The sequence below is a fragment of the Mesoplodon bidens genome (genome assembly GCF_964165515.1).
Source record: "Mesoplodon bidens genome assembly, chromosome: 7".
Taxonomy (NCBI): domain Eukaryota; kingdom Metazoa; phylum Chordata; class Mammalia; order Artiodactyla; family Ziphiidae; genus Mesoplodon; species Mesoplodon bidens.
The window spans coordinates 60,750,386-60,768,810 of NC_138164.1; the positions used below are offsets into that span (position 1 = coordinate 60,750,386).

The 18,425-nt window shown below is 52.2% G+C and overlaps 1 protein-coding gene across 1 annotated transcript in view; it reads right to left on the bottom strand.

Annotated features, from left to right (window-relative positions):
- Positions 1 to 5,924: 5,924 nt before the first annotated feature.
- C2CD3 (C2 domain containing 3 centriole elongation regulator) overlaps positions 5,925 to 18,425 on the bottom strand; it is a 138,231-nt gene continuing 125,730 nt past the window's right edge. Inside the window, exon 33 of the mRNA XM_081239099.1 lies at positions 5,925 to 8,513. Coding sequence (XP_081095225.1) covers positions 8,373 to 8,513 — 141 coding nt within the window. The 3' untranslated portion in view covers positions 5,925 to 8,372. The remainder of the gene's footprint in view (positions 8,514 to 18,425) is intronic.

Consider the following 18,425-nt stretch of genomic DNA (forward strand, 5'->3'; position numbering starts at 1 on the left):
GGAATGATATATTACCTATTCACCAGTGGTGAAATGGATTCCAAAAGATAGGGGTGACCACTTGAGGCTTCTTTCAGGACTGTGGTCTACAACTCTGGTTCTCCCTGTCCTGTCTCTTCAACCCACATGGCTCCCTGGACTCTAATGCTTGCTGTCACCTTTCCCTAGAAAAGTCTGTTCTTAAGGAGCTGATGTTTCTAATTCATGCTAAGGTGTAAGTGACTATCTTAATGATCAGCTATTTCTTGACCACTGTGGCAGGTACTAGGGGAGGAAAGATATGGAATGAATCATGTTTGGCCCTTGCCCCCAAGGAGCTTACATTCAGAAACACAGATAGGTGTAGAATTATCCAAAGGGAATGAAGGAGGTGAGATGGAGGATGGGTTGAGATGGGAGCTCACCAGCCACTGGATCCCAGTCTGGAAGCCTGGGTCATAGTGTGGAGGGATGGCTTTTGAATCCTGCCCCGGGGAAGGGGGTGCTTTTATTTTGATCTCTCCCAGCATGAAGTTGCACTTAACATTTTACTTTTATTTTTAAAACTTTTAAAATTGAGATATAGCTTACATATAAGGATTGTATGCATTTTGACGGTTACTGAGTCATAAAGGGAATTGTGCACCGATTCTGGAATGTTAGGCCTGGACAGCAAATGCAGGAGGAGATTTTCTGGATGGGGACCTCACCTAGTGTTCAAGCATAATTCAGATCATGTCACTCCCCTGTTTTAAAGCTCTCCAACCGCCCCCGCCCTGCCTAGTTATTCAGAACAAAGCCCAAAGTCCTTGTCGTGGCCTATGAACCTCCTTAAGACCCACCTCATGCTAAGTTCTGTGCTTGGCGCTCCAGGAAATCTGGAGATGAGTAAAAACAGTCTGTGTGACTTGCCCGTGGGGAACTCTCAAGGAGTCTTCTGGGGGCATTAGACACACCCACACGTAACTGCAGTGCAAGATGGGCTGGATCAATGTTGGAAGGAAGGAACCATCAAGAAGGGACCCAAAGGAGGGAGAAACCCTCTCTCTTGTTTGTGAGGTAGAATTAGGACAGTTTCATGGTGGGGGGTGGGAGGAGGGCCTTGAAAGGTGGGCAGAATTTCAGCAGCTGGAGAAGTGGGAGGGGGGTTCCAGGTGCAGGGAAGGGCGTGCGCTCGTGCGAGAGTCCAGGGCACCGCTTAGGGTAGGAGGAGGGAATGGCTATGGGGCGTGAGGCTCTTGCAGTGGAGCTTTACACACAATCTCACTGAATTCTCGCAACTTTCCTGAGAGGTAGGCTCCCCCTTCCTCTCCCTGCGTTTGGATGAGCAAATGGAGGCTCAGAGATGTCGGCTTGCTCAGTGTTACCAGCCACCAGTGTCAGAGCCTGGTTCACTCTGCTCTACTAGGCTTGAAACAGCCCTGGAAAGAGGGCAGGACAGCATTTAAATCCATTTTACAGGTGAGAAAAGAGAGGCTTTAAGATGGAAAGAGACTTCCTCAAATTCACAGAACTCCAACCAGGTTCTTGTGGAGGCAATAAGGCCCCCTTCACCGTTCATTCCACTCAGGGGCCCCAGTGGACGTGGTAGTGTGGAGATCCACCATCTTGCTTTTTTGTTGAGGGCATTCAAAGCCCTTTAAATTACATGCAAAACCCCTCCCTAGGGAAGTAAGTGCTAAGCACATAGAACAAGAGCTTGGCGAGGAGGGCTGGGTGGGTGGGCATTGGTGTCCAGTTTGGCAGTGGAAGAAAATGTGCCCAGAGAGGCTGAGACCAGCGCACGGCACACAGTCAGGCCTCAGGCTCCCTCTGCAGTGCTCCTCCCACAGCCTGCCTGCCTGCCTTTCTGTGTTGCCTCCCTGAGACGGTCCAAGGAGGATCTGGCCCCTTGGGAGGCTGGCGTGGAGCTGAGCCTGGCTGAGGGGACAGCACTGCAGGCGTGCGGGGGGGACACTGTCCTCCTTCCCCTTCGCCCTGCAGAAGCCCAGCAGCTGCCAGGCAGGCTCAGTCCTCGGCAGGGAGGCTCTGGCTCCTCTGTCTGGGGTTGGGATCAAAGTGCCTGGTTGTGTGTGGGAACAGCTGCCAGTGCCTGCATCCTGTCAGCCTCTCTTCCCTCAAGCCCTGGCCTTTCCCCTCCTCTGGCAGGAGCTGTGCTGCTGGGAACCTCGGCTTCAGGAATGTGAGGGCCCGACTCTCAGGGCGGGGAGGCCCTTGGGAGGTGTGTTCTCTAGTGTCTCTTGCTGGTTGTACAAGTGTCCCTTTTTCAAAACCTTGGTGGCCACCCAGGCTCTAATAGAAGAATCCTGCAAGTTAGGTATTTTAATTCCACTTTCAGAGTTAGGAACTGAGGAGCGGAGGTGGGATCCCCCCCAGGGCTGTGTGACTCAGTGCATTCCCTGCCATTGGCCCCTGGCGTGGAGTGTTTGCGATGGGCCAGGCCCTGCAGGGAGCACTTGGTGGGCTTTGCCTCATAGGCTGGGTCCGTCTCCCAGGGGGAGCCTGTGTCCTCTGGCCAGAGGGGCTGAACCATCAGGCACGGCTTCCCTTCTGAACCTCCTTTGTCCTCAACTGCCTCTGTCCCACACCTTCTTTAGAATTAGCTCTGGGTTTTTTTTTTGTTTTGTTTTTTGTTTTGGCCACGCTGCACGGCATGCGGGATCTTAGTTGCTCAACCAGGGGTCAAACCTGTGCCGCCTGCAGTGGAAGCGTGGAGTGTTAACCACCGGACCGCCAGAGAAGTCCCTAGAATTAACTCATCAATTGCAATGGTTTCCTGCCTAGATGGGGGCGTCCCAAAGCAGGGACTGGGGCTACTTATCTTGGTTCTCTGTGCAGCCTGGTACAGGGACGGCCCAGGGCCAGAGGGGTCCAGGGAGGACCAGTTGACCAAGGGACCCCACTTGCTGAGGTGGGGAAATGGGCAACAAGATCTGAGATGCCTACAGTGTTCTTTGGTGGAGGGCCTCAAATGCCACAGCTGTACTTAATCTAGCGAGAGTGGGGACTGGTTGGTGTTTTCAAGTTGAGAAATGACACCATCAGACCTGTGTTTGGATCAGGCTGGTGCAGGTGTCAAGGATGGACTGGAGGCTCAGAGACAAGTGAGGTTGAAGGGATGGTGCAGCAAGAGGTGTTGGAGCCTGAACTTGGTCAAGAGCAGCGGCCAAGGGTGAAGCTGGAGCCCATTCCAGAGGCTGTCCTGAGCCCCCCACGGGAGGGTGGAGTGGATGGGGGGCGTGGACTCAGGTGGGGAGGGCTCTAGACTTTCACTGGTCAGGTGGGGGCAGGGCAGGGGGGAGGCCACAGTGGTGGGCACAGGCAGGGGCCCTGAGGCCTGTGCTCCTTAACCTCCTTCCCCCTTTACTCCAGCCTCCTGAATTGGTACCCAGGGAGCCCTAGCAGCCAGCAGAGCTTTCCCACTGGCAGAGGTGAAGCGCAGAGCAGACCCTCCTTCCTGTGCTCTGCTGGGGCACGTGAGGGATGGGGCATTTCAGCCTGCACGCCCAGAGTCGTGGTGCCCCATTAACATCGGCTGAGTGCTTCCTGCACCAGGCACCGTGCTGAGGGCTTTACAGGCATTGACTAACTCACCCCCTTTATAAGGCATACAAGGTAGTTGCTATGATTGTCCTCATAAACAAGGGCCCTGGGGCTTTGGGGGCTTCAGCTAATTGTAAGGCTAATGGGATGGAGCTGGGATTAGAGCCCAGGTCTGTCTAGTACCTGTTCCTGTTCCACCACCCAGAGTCTTAGACTTCAGGGAGAGCTCAGGATCCCTGAGCTGCTTGTTTACAGAGTGGATTCTTGGCCCTCTGCCCCGGAGATTCAGGTCTGAGCTGGGGCCTGGGAATCTGCATTAGAAACAAGTTCTCTGTGGTGGCTCTGAAGCAGGGATCAGAAGCCCCTTTTCTGAGATACACTGCCTGACTCCACCCTCCTGGCAAAGCCTCTACTGCATCCCTGCTGAGGAAGCTGTCTGAGCAGAGCTGGGGTGGCCCCCCTACTCAGGAGAGGGGGGCCTCATGGGGAAAGGGCTTTATGCTCTGGGGGAATCCTGGGGACTCTGGGTCAGACTAAGGAGAAAGCCACCTCTTTATCTATGGGGATTTGCAAAATCACAGCAGAGGCAGCCAGCAGGGCAAGGGGGAAGTGAGTCCTGGGTGAGTGACACAGGAGCTGGGGTGGAGTCCCAGCCCCGCCATAGTGCCCTCATCAGGGCTGCCGTTCCCTCATCTTGACTCAACCTCTACCGGCTCTGTCCTGCTATGGTTAGCGACCCCTGACGGCTCCTGGCTGCTATCCGTAGGCTGCTGCGAGGGGAGAACTTGGAGGAGGAAGGTGGGGTGGAGAGTGGGGTCTTACCTGTGAGTCCGGCTGAAGTGGGGGAAGCATAGGGTCTCTTTAAGGCTCCTCAGGGCTCCATCCCAGGAGGTGGCAGCAGGGACCTGATCACCCCTGTCATTTGCTGTCGTCCCTGCAGCCTCTGGCTCGGCACCTGTCTTTATACACTCTGGCTGACCTGAAACCTTATCCTGGAGAAGCTAGTTGACAGCCTGGTCACTTGACCAGAGGCGGCTGGTGAGGGGCAGGGAGGTGAGGGGGAAGGTCGGAGTTCCAGATCTGCTTCAGCTCCCTTGACTTGGGAGTTCTTTAAACTAGCCCTTTCCAGCTGATGAAAGAAGAGCTTCCTCGGGTGATGAGGTTATATACGGGGTGGGGGGTTTGGACTTGTCACTTTTGAGAGTCCAAAGGTCAAGGCTTCCACGATAGGCTGGGCAGGGCTCTCCTGGGCCTCCTCTTAATAGTAACAGTGATGATAACTCACTTCTTGGTGCCTACCACATGCTAGAAACTTTACATACATTATTTCTATCTCTTCACAACACCACGAGGTAGGTACAATTAGGAGTCTAAGTTTTTTTTTTAAAAGCTTTATTGAGATATAATTCCCATACCAGACAATTTACCTATATAACTGGTACAATTCAACGGTTTTTAGTGTGTTCACAGTTATGCAACCATCATTTTTAGAACACTTTCATTACCCTCCCCAATATTCCCGAACACATCAACAGTGTCACTTCCTTTCTCCCCTCCCCACAACCCCAGGCAATCACTAATCTACTTTGTCTCTATAGATTTGCTGATTCTGAACATTTTGTATAAATAGAACCACACAATATGTGACCTTTTGTGACTGGCCTCTTTGACTTAGCACAATGTTTTCCGAGTTCATCCATGTTGGAGCATGTGTCAGCACTTCATTCCTTTCTATGGCTGAGGATCCATGCATTTTAATGCTTAGGTTACAGAGGGGAAAACAGAGTCTTAGGGAGGGACAGTGACTCACCCAGGTCGCAGTACGTGGCAGGGCCTGACTTCCAGGCTGCAAACTGTAATGTACTTTGGCCATCTGCTGTTGACCACTGTTCTTTATGATATGACACTTGGGGGCTTCAGCATGGACACCCCTGAAGCCAAAGGGCTCTGGGGAGGGTGTGAGGGGTGGGGCGGGAAGGGTCCCTCGCAGCAGCTGCTGAGGCCCTGTTGGTAGACACGGAGGGTGAGGGGTGGGCGAATCTGAACCTGGGATCCAGGTGACTGAGGAAAGAGGAGGGAGGGGCAGGGGGCAGGGGAGGAGAGAAGAAGAGAGGTGGGAAGGGAAGGGAGGTGACTGGGTGGGGCAGAGGGGCAGGCAGAGGCCACTTCTAGACCTGGGCGCAGAGCCACGGCCACGGTCACAAGTCCAGACACTCAAGTGCAAAGGTCCTCCTCTTTGGAGCAGTCCCTGCGCCAATGTCAGCAGAACAGGCAGTTGGGTTAGTTCTACGAAGGGAAGGGGCTGCTAGGGCTGCTGAGGTGGGGAGCGTTCTGGAAGTAGGTTCTTGGCTCCACCTGAAAATGGCAGTCTGGAGGTGGTGGGTGAATTGCAGCCGGGAGGTGGGGAGGGGTAAATAGTCGGAACCCAAACAAGGGGGCAGTGGGCCCTGGAGAGACCCAGAGGGAGGGCAGCTTAGCTCATGTGGGCCTGGGAGCTCTTCGAGGGCAGGGCCAGGTCTGTCTGCTTTGGCTCCGTGTCCCCAGAATCCAGTCTGTGCTAGAAGTTCCAAAGCTGGCTGCCGTGGGCTGAGATCAGCCAACCCCTGGGTGATCAGAAGCACCCATTTTCAGGGCTCTGTGGAGGGAGTGCTGAAAGGGAAGTAGGGAGACGCTGGCTAGTTCTGTTGGTGGTGGTGGAACAAACATGTACCTCATGCCCTTACCCGGTGCTGCATGCTTGGCAGGACGTTTCTCGTCTGAGCTGTTACTGCAAAATAGATCCAACTTCTGGGGAGAAGACACTGGTAAATAACACACTCTGTAAGTGTAGGGGGAGGTTTTCAAACCCTCAGGGTGCCTCTGTGTTATCAGAGGCCGCCCTCAGCCTGGGTAGGAGTCATGCATGTCCTTATCCTAACTCGACCCCATCAAGTTATTTACAGGAGCTGGAGCAGGATTGGGAAGGGATATTCTTCACCTGAGGCTTAACCCCTCAGGCCTGGGCCCTTAGCTTCTCTGTGGCCTCAAGGGAGGCGGAGACCTGTGCCTTGAAAGCTCCTGGCAGACAGGCGGCTGGTGAGCTGAGAGGGAGACACTGGGGAGGAGGTGAGCTGGCAGGCCGAAGGTTAGGGGGCCGAGACAAACAGATGAAGGGGGACATGCTGGTCTGAGTGCACTTGACCGATGAGGAGGGCACCCTGCATCACCCTGTACCCTCTGGGGCATGTCCTGCCTCACAGTTAGTGGTGAGCCTGCCTATCTACTGACTTGCTCTGGGTCAGTGGGGGGGTGGGGCAGACATTTCCTACGCTTCCATTAAGTGCCAATTGCTGGCAAAGCACTTTCACAAACGTCATCTCATTTAATCTTCTCAACAACCCAGTGAAGCTGGGCTTGTTATCTTGCTTTACAGATGAGGCAACAGAGGCTCAGATGGAGGCTCGGGCAGTCAAGCCGGAGGCGTGGCCCGCATGCCCTGCTGGTTCCTCCCTGGTCTCACTCCCAGACTTAGCTCTTCAAGGAAGCCTTCTCTGACTGCTCCAGCCCACGTGGTTTCCTCCATGAACTCCCCGAATTCAAAGCACTTAACTGGCTGTATCCTGGGCACAGAAGCCTTGTGACATGTCTGGAGGTGTCTTGTGTGATCTGCTTCCTAAGTACGTGAACAGAGGCAAGTCACTTAACTTTGTTGAGCTTCAGTTTAACTATAAGATGGGAATCATAAGATGTGGGTTATAGAGTTGTTCTGAGGACTGAGATGACCTATGCTTGGGGGTGGAAAGCAGGGCCCTCCATGTAGTTCCCTCCCAGCCACTCTGCACATTTCTGCCCCCTTCTAATGCTCCCCACAGGCCCTTTCTATGGTAGCTGCTCGAATGTTTGGAGTCTGACAGTCTAAGCCAGAGCTATGTACTCATCCCAGAGAGATGGGGCATTCTGAGCGGGCCTGTGCCATGAGCCCCATTACTGTGCTGATAGATCTGAGGTACCAGCAAAGGAAATACTAGGTGTCACCCTAATCTGGATCAACCTAATCTTTGGAGGAGTCAGAAGTCTCATGGTGACCCTGGACCCCCCGTTCCAGATGAGCTTCTCCGAGGGATCGTATGGTCGCAAAGCTTTCTCTCTGGCTGTCAGTGCACAGGCAAACTTCTGACACTGCAGTCCAGTGGCCAACCTGGGAAACAGTTGTGCACAGAATACAAATACCAATATGATTTTATTCAAACACAGGCAGGAACAATGACCTTCAGAGCTGGGTAAAAACAATAAGTTAAAAGCATGGTTAGAGTTTCAGACAATCAGATAAAAAGTTTGAAGGAGGTAATTTCCCCCTCCTCTCCTACTGATTATTTCAACACAGCATAAAAATAATTTTATCTATAAAATACCCTTATTCCCAAGCAAATGAACTGGAGGTCGGCCCTATGATTTCCCTGGCTATGCAGATGCACAAAATCTCCACCCACCCTCCCCAACCCTCTTAAGGCAAAAGGGCCTATCATATTCAGGCAGAGGGTAGGCTCATGTCAGCAGGAGGCTCTGGTCAAGGACATTGGGAGGAGTTTCCCAGCCGAAAGATGCCTGCTTGGGTCCCTTGGTCAAAAGACGGGTGGGCCACTTGGGCACTGGAATCCACCATTTCTAGCCTTTGCCTCACCATCAGAGGAGGAAACTGAAGTCCTGGCAGGTGGACACTGGGCTGGTCTGTGACGCTCCTCTAGTCTGGGCTGACTGGTGTCCAGGGACAAGGCTGGTGGTGGTTTCAGGGCTTTCACAGCTCTGAGGGAAGCCAGACAAAGCTGAGGGTGAGTGGGTAGGTGGTCCTTCCCTCAGTCTCTTGGGCTGCATTAGTCTTTCTGGGAGTATTGGGAAGAAAATATCCGTGCAATCCTGCGAGTTTCTTCCTCAGACAGGCTGGGAGGCAGCGAGTTAGGTCTGGGACGACAAGGCCTTTGGGACAGGGCTCCCCTGGTGGTCTCGCTCTTGCCCTGGAGAGGAGGAGGTCAGCTAGGTTAGCACTGCGCACATGGCACTGCCTAAAGATGACTTTGACTCTTCTTGTCTTTTGGTCCTTTGGCTAATACTCGTATAGAGCTGACTGATTTACAAAGCACTTTACACGCGTGAGTGTGTTTAACCCTCACCTCGACCCCACAGGTTGGTACATGGTTCCCATGTCATGGATGAGGCAACTAAAGTTCAGGTGAAATAACCTCAAGGTCCCACAGCTCGGAGTAGCAGACCTAAGATGTAAACCCCTGTTCAGATTCCTTCTGTGCCTCTGGAGAAGGAGGGGCAGTCTCCTCCAGGACATCCCTTCTCTTGCTGTATGTGTCTAGACAAGTCATTTGTCCTCGAAGTGTGACTGTCCTGTGTGTGACCCTGACAGGGAGAAGATGCTGGTGAAAAATACGCTCTCCGTATGGCCCTGGGGAGTTCCTGGAGCTTCCAGGTGACATGAAGCACACACCCACAGCTCTGCTACCAAACATATCCCTGTCTTGGGCTGACTGGGTATCACGAATTTCCCCTTTAAGGTGCATGCATTTGGGTTATGACATTGTGGTCCTCTGGACTCCTCTATGACTCACCCATTTGCTCCTCCAACCCTTTTGTTTGCTTGTTCCTGTGCTTACTCTGTGCCAGGTTCCTGCCCCGAAGGAGCTCAAAGGATACAGGAAAGCCACCCCAGGCAGATGGCTGACAGCAAGGCCCCAGGGAAGAGGTGGAGGCCTGGCAGAGGAAGAGGTAGTGCGGAAAGGACATGGGAGTTCCCCCGACAGGCCAGCTTGGCTGACTCCACAGCGTGCAGCCTGTCCCCAAATACTGAAAGCACACGCACCACTCCCTAGGCCCCAAGAATCAGCTTGGTGGAGACCCCAGGGATTAAGACTACTTCCCTGCCCCTTAGTAATTCTGCTAATGGGAAACTGAGGCCCATTGCTTGTGGGAGTAGATTTGCTTGTGGGATCAGTAATATTCAGTAATTCCTTCTTTCCTTTACTTCTTTAACCTTCTTACTGCCTACTGTGAGAGGGAGATAGAGATGAACAGTTCTCGATCTCCATAGCTCAGAGTTAAGCTGGGGAGACAGAGAGAGCTATTCAAAGAATTAGAATAGCAGCCAGGAAGTGATAGGGGGAATGGAAGTCAGGCAACCTTGAGGGTCCCTGCCAATCTGGAATTCTAAATGCCTAGGGAGTGCACACAACCTGACAAGCTCTCAGCACTGACAGCCTACAGGCAGGTTCTCTTTGCTGGAGAACCAAGAGCAAAGCGGAGCCAGGGGCTGGACATGCCCAGCAGAGGTGAGTACATACAGCTCCCCATCTTCCAGGCACGCCTAGGCTAAAAGGGGAGAAAGGAAACCCACCCTGTGCTGGTGTTTATAGTTCTTCCTTTCAAAACATGGGAGGCACCTGCACCCCATAATGCCTCAGGCTGGGGAGGACAGCCACCCAGCCACTGCCTGAGGCCCTCTCCCTCCAGACTGGATGCTCCTGCAGGGCATGGCCTGTCTCTGATGCTTGTGACTCCCACTGAGACAGGTCCAGGATGGGAGCTTGGTAGCTGATAGACCAGTGAATGGGTCAAGCCACGGTGACCAGAGGCTTAAAGTAATTGGGGAGGAGACTGCCTCTTGGAGCAAATATCTCATTCAGTCATTCTTTCATTCATTCCAGAACTAGTGATTGCTCAAGCTAGAGGGGAGACGAATGCTGACCTACCCAGCAATCCCAAAGAGGAAGCTTAGAGCCCAGGAGCACAGAGAAAGAGCAATTCATGACAGCTGGGAAGGACAGGGCGGCTTCATGCAGAGGTGGGATCGGAGACGCGCAGGGTTTCAGCAGAGCTGTGTGTGGGGTGAGGTCACTGCACTGGGGGGCAGCGTGAGCACACGCCTGCACCTGCTAGCTGGGCTGACATCTGTGAACCAGCCACAGCCAACCTCCCAGTACCCACACCTGGGCCCAGCCACCTAGGGGGCTTTATCTGCATGGCCCAGGGACAGGACGGGGTTTGGCACTGGGTACTGGGCAGGGCAGAGCTGTGGAAGGTCAGCAGCATGTGGCTTTTGTTGACCTCAAAAGGGTCTAAAAACCATCTTGACTAGTAGTAAAGTCTCTTTCTTCGTCAGGGTTGCTATCCCGAGACATACAGCCTTGGCGGGGCTGGGCAGAGGTGTAGCTGCCCACGCAGGGACACCCCTCCATGTACCCACCACTCCTCTGAAAATACTCCCATGCTCCTGCTGGAGCTCTGGGGGCACCAGCAAACTGTCACCATAGCTTATGGTTTGAGGAGCCTCAGCCTTCCTGGGGAGGCAGGAGGAGCCCACATGGAAGCAGGACCATCAGACTGAGGGGCTGCAGGGGCCTTGGAGTCTGGACAGTGGGTGTCATACGTGGGGTGAAGTCCCTGGAAGGGTACTTTCAAGAAGATGGACTTGAAACAACATGAAGGTGGAATCTGAACAAAGAATATGAGAGAGGATGTTCCAGGTAGAGACTAGCTTGAGCAAAGGTGCGGAGAAGGAATTTATTTGCTGGGAAAGCCAAGGGGATGGAACTGGCTGACTGCAGGTATGGAGAGCGGAAGGCAGACCCAGCAAGGGAGGGGCTCAAGTTCCTGAATGTCTGGGGAGGAAATGACCATATTCCTCTTGGACTTTCCAATGATCCGGGGGCGTGGGGCTGACCCCTGTCCTGGGGTGAAGGACAGAACAGGCTTTACTGTGGTCTGGGTGTTAAGCCTGGCAGTACATGAGGGGCTCTGATTGATTGTCCCACTAAATCCATCCAGCTCTCCCATTAACTTCTCCCACTTCCAAATATGGGGACCTGCTCTTTTCTGGGCACCTGGACACCCAGGCTTCTCGGCCTATTGTTTGAGACAGACGTCTCAAAGGAGCCTTCAATATCAAAGGCAGAACTCCACCAGGGAGAAAATACAGCATCAGGGGAGGAGTAAGAAGCAGTGGTGGCAGGAAAACATGGGGCTTCCAGGGGTTCCTCACACCAAGAGGCTAACCCTGGTGGGGGAGCGCTTCTAGTCCTGGCTCTGCCACTTCTTAGCCAAGTGGCTTTGGGCAAGTCACTTCCTCTCTGGGCCTTGGTTTCCTCATCTGAAAACAGATCAGGCTGAGCAGGTAATACAGGAGGCGGTGCTCTGTAACCCAGGGACTTAGCCCGGCCCGTGGCTCCCTCTTTGGCCAGCTCCGTGTGATAGCATCTTCTGCAAACGCTCTCTTAGGAGGCCCCAGCCCTCTTCTTTGGCCTCGAAATGTGAGCTGATTCAAGCCACTGTGTTCTGGGTTCCCTCCATCTAGTCCCCAGAAGGATATCCCTACATAGGCCACATGTTTCCAGGAGGGTGGTAGGTGCAGGCACCCCCATTTACCCCTGCTTCTGGGTGTCCCTGGGACTTTCTCAGAGGGGAGGCAGTGGGGTGGAGTGGAAGGAACACTGGTCTGTGGCCCAGCCCAACTGCCCCACTTGCTTGAGGCCAAGACACGTTGTCTTTCTGGGTCTCAGTATCTTCATTACCAAGTGGAGCTGAGAACCTGTTTGCCTCCTTGCCCCAGGTCTACCGTGAAGCTGAAATACAATTCAGATGTGACCAAGGCTCTGGCCAGATACAAAAGCACGGGGGCTAAATAAGCTGGAGACACCAGCTGCGGAGAGCAAAATGAAGCCCTGCTGTTCTGAGACCTCACTTCAGCTGGAGTAGAACTGGGGTACAGCACCCCCAAAGGGATGCCCAGGGCTAGGCCAGGACTGGCCATGCTCTCCCCCTACCATTGCCCCCCACCCATTGAGCCCCTGGGCCTGGCATCAGGACTGAAGTTTTGTTTTTTTCCCCAGAGCAGATCCCTTACAATGACATAAACACTGCCTCAGGGGCTGGAAGCAAAACTTCCAAAGAGCTGAAAACAGAAGGTAAACAGCCGGCTGGTTCTGGCTGGCTAGGATAGGGCTGCCAACAGATTGTTGCTTCGGAGATGAGTGAGGCTCAGTAGAGCCGCCTGCCTTGTTCAACTTTCATCTCCTCGGCTGGCTGCCTTCCCCTGTCGTGGCTCCCAGAGTCCTCTCCAAAGGCTGGGACTAGGACTTCCCTGTGCTAAAGAGAGTAGCAGACTCAGCAGCTGCAACTAGGAGCAGGGGGGAAGCGAGGACAAGACACGCAGACCAGGGGCCCGGCCTTGAGAGGCCAATCCTAAATCTGACCACCTAGCCCAGCCGCAGTGTGGCTGGGCTCCACGCTCTGAGCTCACCCTCCACTCCTGCCTTAGAGTTCTGGTCATGTGGTTCTCACTACCTACATGCTGCCTCTGTTCCTCCCCACCCCCCCGATGCCTCTCTTTCCTTCCTCCGAGAAGGCTTCCCTGACAGCCAGCCTGTTCTGCAGGGCCTGGGTCGCCCCCCAGCCTGGGCCTCAGTCTCCCAGTCTGCACCGTGAAGACGCCAGACTAGATTGAGACTCTTCAACCTCGGACCCCACTCCCTGCCAGTGAGAGGGAAGGGTTAAAGTGACACTCTTGGAATTCCTGGCTCCTCCCAGACTCTGGCCTCAGCGCTCAGGCCACTTGAGCCTAGCAGCTGCCCAGCAGACCCGTAGGCCCTTTCCCTCGCGGTGCCGGCCAAACCGCATCTGGGCCAAGGTGGGAACCAGCCAATTCTGGCTGCTACCCCTGACTTCTGTACACCCTTGGCCAGAGAGCTCATCTCCTCAAAGCTTTGTGTGGCCTTAATCAGAAGCTCTTTGACCTCTGGGACTCCTGGGGCTCTGCAGAGGGCTAGGGACTTGGTAGCTAAAAGAGGTGACGTAACAGGTCAGGGCTTCTTGCCCCAAGATGGGCAGCTCAGCCATCAGGCCTGGACCACAGGCTGAGAAGAGGACACCAGGCTCAGGAACTTCTCTTGGACTCCAACCACCTGGTCTGGTGATTTTGTGGAGGACTGGGCTCCTCTACCAAGACTGTGTTTCTCTTAGATGGCTCTGGGCTTGGGGAAGGGAAACCAAGGGACAGAAGAATTCTTTGGGCTCCTGGGAGAAAAGCAGCAGCCTCAGGCCTCAAAGGCAGGCAGGCCACGGACTTCTGAGGCTAGGGCTCTACCACCCTTAGGTGGGGGCAGTGGGTCATCCTGGGCCTCTAACTCAGGGTCTGAACTGAGCACACGATCAACTGCTAGGGCCCTGAGCAATGCTCTCCATCCTTCTGGGGCTGCCCTGTGGGGTCTAACTTCCCGGGTCTCTGCGGCTCCCTGCGCCTGGTGCTAAGCTTTTGATGATGTCTCTATCCCTTAGCATTTTTTTCCTACTAGTTCCCCCAGAATGTAACAGCAGAAGAGGGGAAGTTGTCTCAATAATAATGATGATAAAAATAACAATAGTTAACATTCATATAGTTCCCACTATGTCATGTGCTAAAAACTGCTCTAAGCACTTAACATCTTACTCAGTTAACCCTACACAAGCTCTAGGAGGCAGGTACTGTTTCACCCATTTTTCAGATAAAGGAACTGAAGCACAGAAAAGGTAAGTAACTTGCACTAGGTTACACAGCTAGAAAGTGGCAAAACTGAGCTCTGAACTTAGGCTATCTGGATTCAGAGGCCATGTGCCTAACCTCTATACAAAACTGCCTGGTAGGAGAGAAGAGGGACGTATAGCCACAAATTACGTCTGTGTTGCCTCCTCAGACCTTGCTCAGCACCTCAGAAGGCCAGCAGCAGAGCCAGGGCAAGAAACCAGGTTTGGGCTTCCCTGGTGGTGCAGTGGTTAAGAATCCACCTGCCAATGCAGGGGACACAGGTTCGAGCCCCGGTCCGGGAAGATCCCACATGCCACGGAGCAACTAAGCCTGTGCGCCACAACTACTGAGCCTGCGTGCCACAACTACTGAAGCCCGTGCGCCTAGAGCCTGTGCTCTGCAATGAGAGAAGCCACTGCAAAGAGAAGCCCACGCACCATAACCAGAGGGGCCCCCACTCGGCGCAGCTAGAGAAAGCCCGCGTGCAGCAACGAAGACCGAACGCAGCCATAAAAAAAAAAAGAAAAAAGAAACCAGGTTTGCTGACTCAGCTCCCCAGCTGCCTGGAGCGCCTCGATCCCGATGATGTCTGAAACACTGTGGTCTGGCCAAGTGGAGGTGAGAACTCTAAGGTGGGGGGGTGGGCGGGTTGGACAACTCGAGGCTTTCAAGGGGACACTCGTGCCTGGCCTTGTTGCCGACCTCCTGCCTCCTACACACACTCCTCATGAACGGCAGCATCTGGCCCCAGGCCTGTGGTTAGTCCAGGAGCTTGGATGACAGGTTGATTCTTGCTCTTTACTTCTGATTCCTGTCCTGACTGCTTTGGTCCAGGCTGCTCTCTCCCCAGCTCTGACCTCCTCTCTAGCACATACTGTTTGTACTTCCCAGTTACCACATTCTGTTGATTCTCTGAGAGGTTTCTTTTCTCCAAATCCACAGCCTTCAAAGCCTTTCCTTCATCTTTGCTGAATTCTACTCATGCCACCCTACATGGCTCTGTCTTCCTTTCCCTGTATGCATTCTCTTTGTTTTGTTTTACTTAAGTATTAATATAGACTAATGTCATTTGAGAAAGTTAGTGAGTGGTTTGGTGGCCAGTGCCTCGTAAGGAACTGTGACCTCCCTGAAGAGGGTCCATGGCACCACGTGTAGCACTTTAAGCACGACGGGCGCTTGGTGGAGTTGGTGGAACTTACATATAAAGCTTAGTCCCCTGGGGAACTTTGAGCTTTGGCAGGGGAAGGGACCACAGCTCCTTCTCTGTCTACTTCTGCACCTAGCTCAGGACTATGGTTTTGTGATTTGCTGAAAGATACACATTTCAAGTTTGAGGCCCAAACTACTTTCCTACTCTCTGGCCTGCCTGTCCTCAGACCCACCTCGGGCCCTCCTAGTCATCGATGGAAAGTTACTGGAGGGTTCTGAGTGGAGAAGTCACATGATTTATCTGATGATTTACTTAACATCTTAAAAACTTAACAGGATACTGTATGGGGAATGGGGGCAAGGGTAGAAGCAGAAAGGCAAGTTAGGAGGCTCCTGCAACAATCTAGGCGAGAGATGACAATTTAGACCAGGTAATGGTGGGAGTGGTGAGCAGTGGATGGATCTGAATTTAGAGGTAGAGCTGCCAGAATTTCCTGGTGGATTGGAAATCAAGGCATCAGAGAGGATTCCAAGGGTTTTGGCAGGAACAAGTAAACTAGAAGGATAGAATATCTATTAACTAAGATGGGGAAGACCGAGGAACAGAGCTGAGGAATAAAATCTGGAGTTGAGTTTGGATATATTGAGTAGGCAGCTGGACGTATGAGCCTAGAGTTAGAGGAGAGGCCTGGGCTGAGATGATCATTATGAGTCTTCGGCATATACAGGGGATTTAAAGCCTGAGATGAGAAAGGATCATCTAGAAAGTAAGTGTAAATAGAGAAGTCTAAGGACCACACCCTGGTCACCCCTATTAACAAGCAGGGGAAATGAAGGAGAACCAGCAAAGGCGGCTGAGCAGGAGCTGCCAACAAGGGAAGAAGAGGACCAAGAAGCACTGATGCCTTAGAAACAAGTGAAGAAAATGTTTACAGGAGAGAGATCAACTGTGTCACACACATGCTGCTGAGAGATCAAAGAAACTGGGCACTCAGTTAATAACTGGTTTAGGAATATGGAGGGTTTTTTTGGATTTTGACAACCTTGAAGAGTCCCTCCCTCCTCCGGTGGTAGAGTGGGGGTAAGAGATTACAGTGGCCAATAACACTGGCTGCAGTATGGAGACGCATGGTGGTGGGAAAGTGTGGTTGTGAGTAAGTGTAGTTAGAAACAGCTATGGGGGAGACGACTGGGGCTAGATAATGGTGAGAAGTGAGTGGATTCAAAGGTATTTAGGGGACAGAATTCACAGGCCTTGGTGATGGTGGGTTGTGGGGGATAAAGGTGTAGGAGGAGGGGAAGACGACACACATGCTCTGGCAGGAGTAACTACATGACCGTGGTCGTGTTTACTGAGATAAGGAATGCCAGTGGTAGAGGGGGTGTGCAGAGGAAGATGACAAGCTCAAGGTCTGGATGTGCTGAATTGTTTGTAACATCAAGTAGAGACTTCTAGGATGTAGGTGGATCCACGTGTGTCTGCAGCATGGCAGAGAAGTCTGGACTGAAGATAAGGATTTGAGAGTCATCAAACTGTACTAATAACTGAAATAACTGAAGTGGTTGAAATTTTCCCAAAGAAACATCTGAAGAGCAGAAGACATAAGTCTGGGGAAAACAACATGTACATTAGTGCTGTCTCGTCCTCTACCTCCCCTCTTAGAGAAGTTGATAAAACTAGTTTGCCCCTGGCAGCTAAGCAAACAGAATCAGAAGTTACCATAAATAAAACCAGGGAGCTGTCCCATTGAAGAGTTACTTTATCACAAAGAGGAAAGAGAAAGCAGAAGCAGCAGAACCTGACTGATTCATAAGGAATTTCAAATGTGCCACTGGATGGCTGTTCGATGGTCCTGCTAGACCCGCCATCCTCCTCCCTCTGCTTCTTGAAGAGGTGACAACCAGAAGATGCAACAGTCATGAGGAAGGGGGGCTGAGAGCTGGCCTCTATACCCTATCTGTGTGACACCTGGTGCTCTTCAGTGCAACCATGCTTTGAGGCCTGATAACCCCATCTGACAGATGACACAGACTCAGAAAAATCAGAAGACTTGACGAAGGTCACACAGAGAACTGTATCCACTATACTGTGGGGAAAACACCTGTTTCACAAATGGTAGAAATGGAGACTGGGAGGTCCCTGGGTTCAGGTGCATTTTTTCAGTGTGGCTGAAGGATCAGGCCTTCCCTTAGATCTTGTGGTGGAGCCAGGTGAGCTAAGTATAGCTGTCCCAGGACACTGGGTGAGAAGAGCCAGCCTCTCAAAATGCTCCTCTTCAGCCTTCAGAGCCTTAGGAAGAGGCAAAATAGATGGAATCCTCAAGTTGGGGGTACAGGACAAGGCTCCTGCCCTCCCCTGCCTACCTCTCACTTTGAGCTGTTGACTCTGCCTGAAACATAACCACAAATAGAAGACAGAAGAGAAAACAGGGACTTCCCTGGTAGTCCAGTGGTTAGGACTCTGTGCTTCCAATGCCAGGGGTGTGGGTTCAATCCCTGGTCAGGCAACTAGGGTATTGAATGCCAAATGGCATGGCCAAAACAAACAAACAAACAAACAAATAAATAAATGGACATAAGAGAAAATAGAAGCTTCCATCAAATGGGAAACTCACCAAATCTAATCCTATCTGCTTTAGCACCCATCTTCTCTGTCTGCCTGTATGCTTGTATGCTATAGGGTGAGTTTTCTTTTTCTTCTCAACAGGCTAATATCTCCACATGTGCTCTGGATCCAGGGACTAGTCTTTCTATTCTCTCCCTCTCCTGCATCTTCCCCTTCTTCTTTTCTCTACTGGTCACTGCACTGCCATACAGAAAAAGCGGAAGCCTTTCCCATATAAAAAAAAAAAAAAACAGAACAAAAAAACAAAAAAACGTACCTTATCTCAGATGCTACCCCACCCGCTATCCTATACTTCTGATCCATATTCACAGCCAAATCTATGGAAGGACTTGGTGTCTCCATTTTGTCACCATTCAATCATTCTTAAAGTTTAAATTACATATGATTTTGTGATTTCATGGTGTAATATACCAAAGAATACTAACATATTTAAATTATGAAGCATGATAAAAATGAACATCAATAAACCCACAACCCAACCTAAGAACAAAAACATTGTTAATACTGTTGAATAGACCTATGTGCTCTTCCTCCCCCATCCTATTCCCTGTCTCTACAACTGTGAACATTGTAGTCAAACTGTTGAAAACC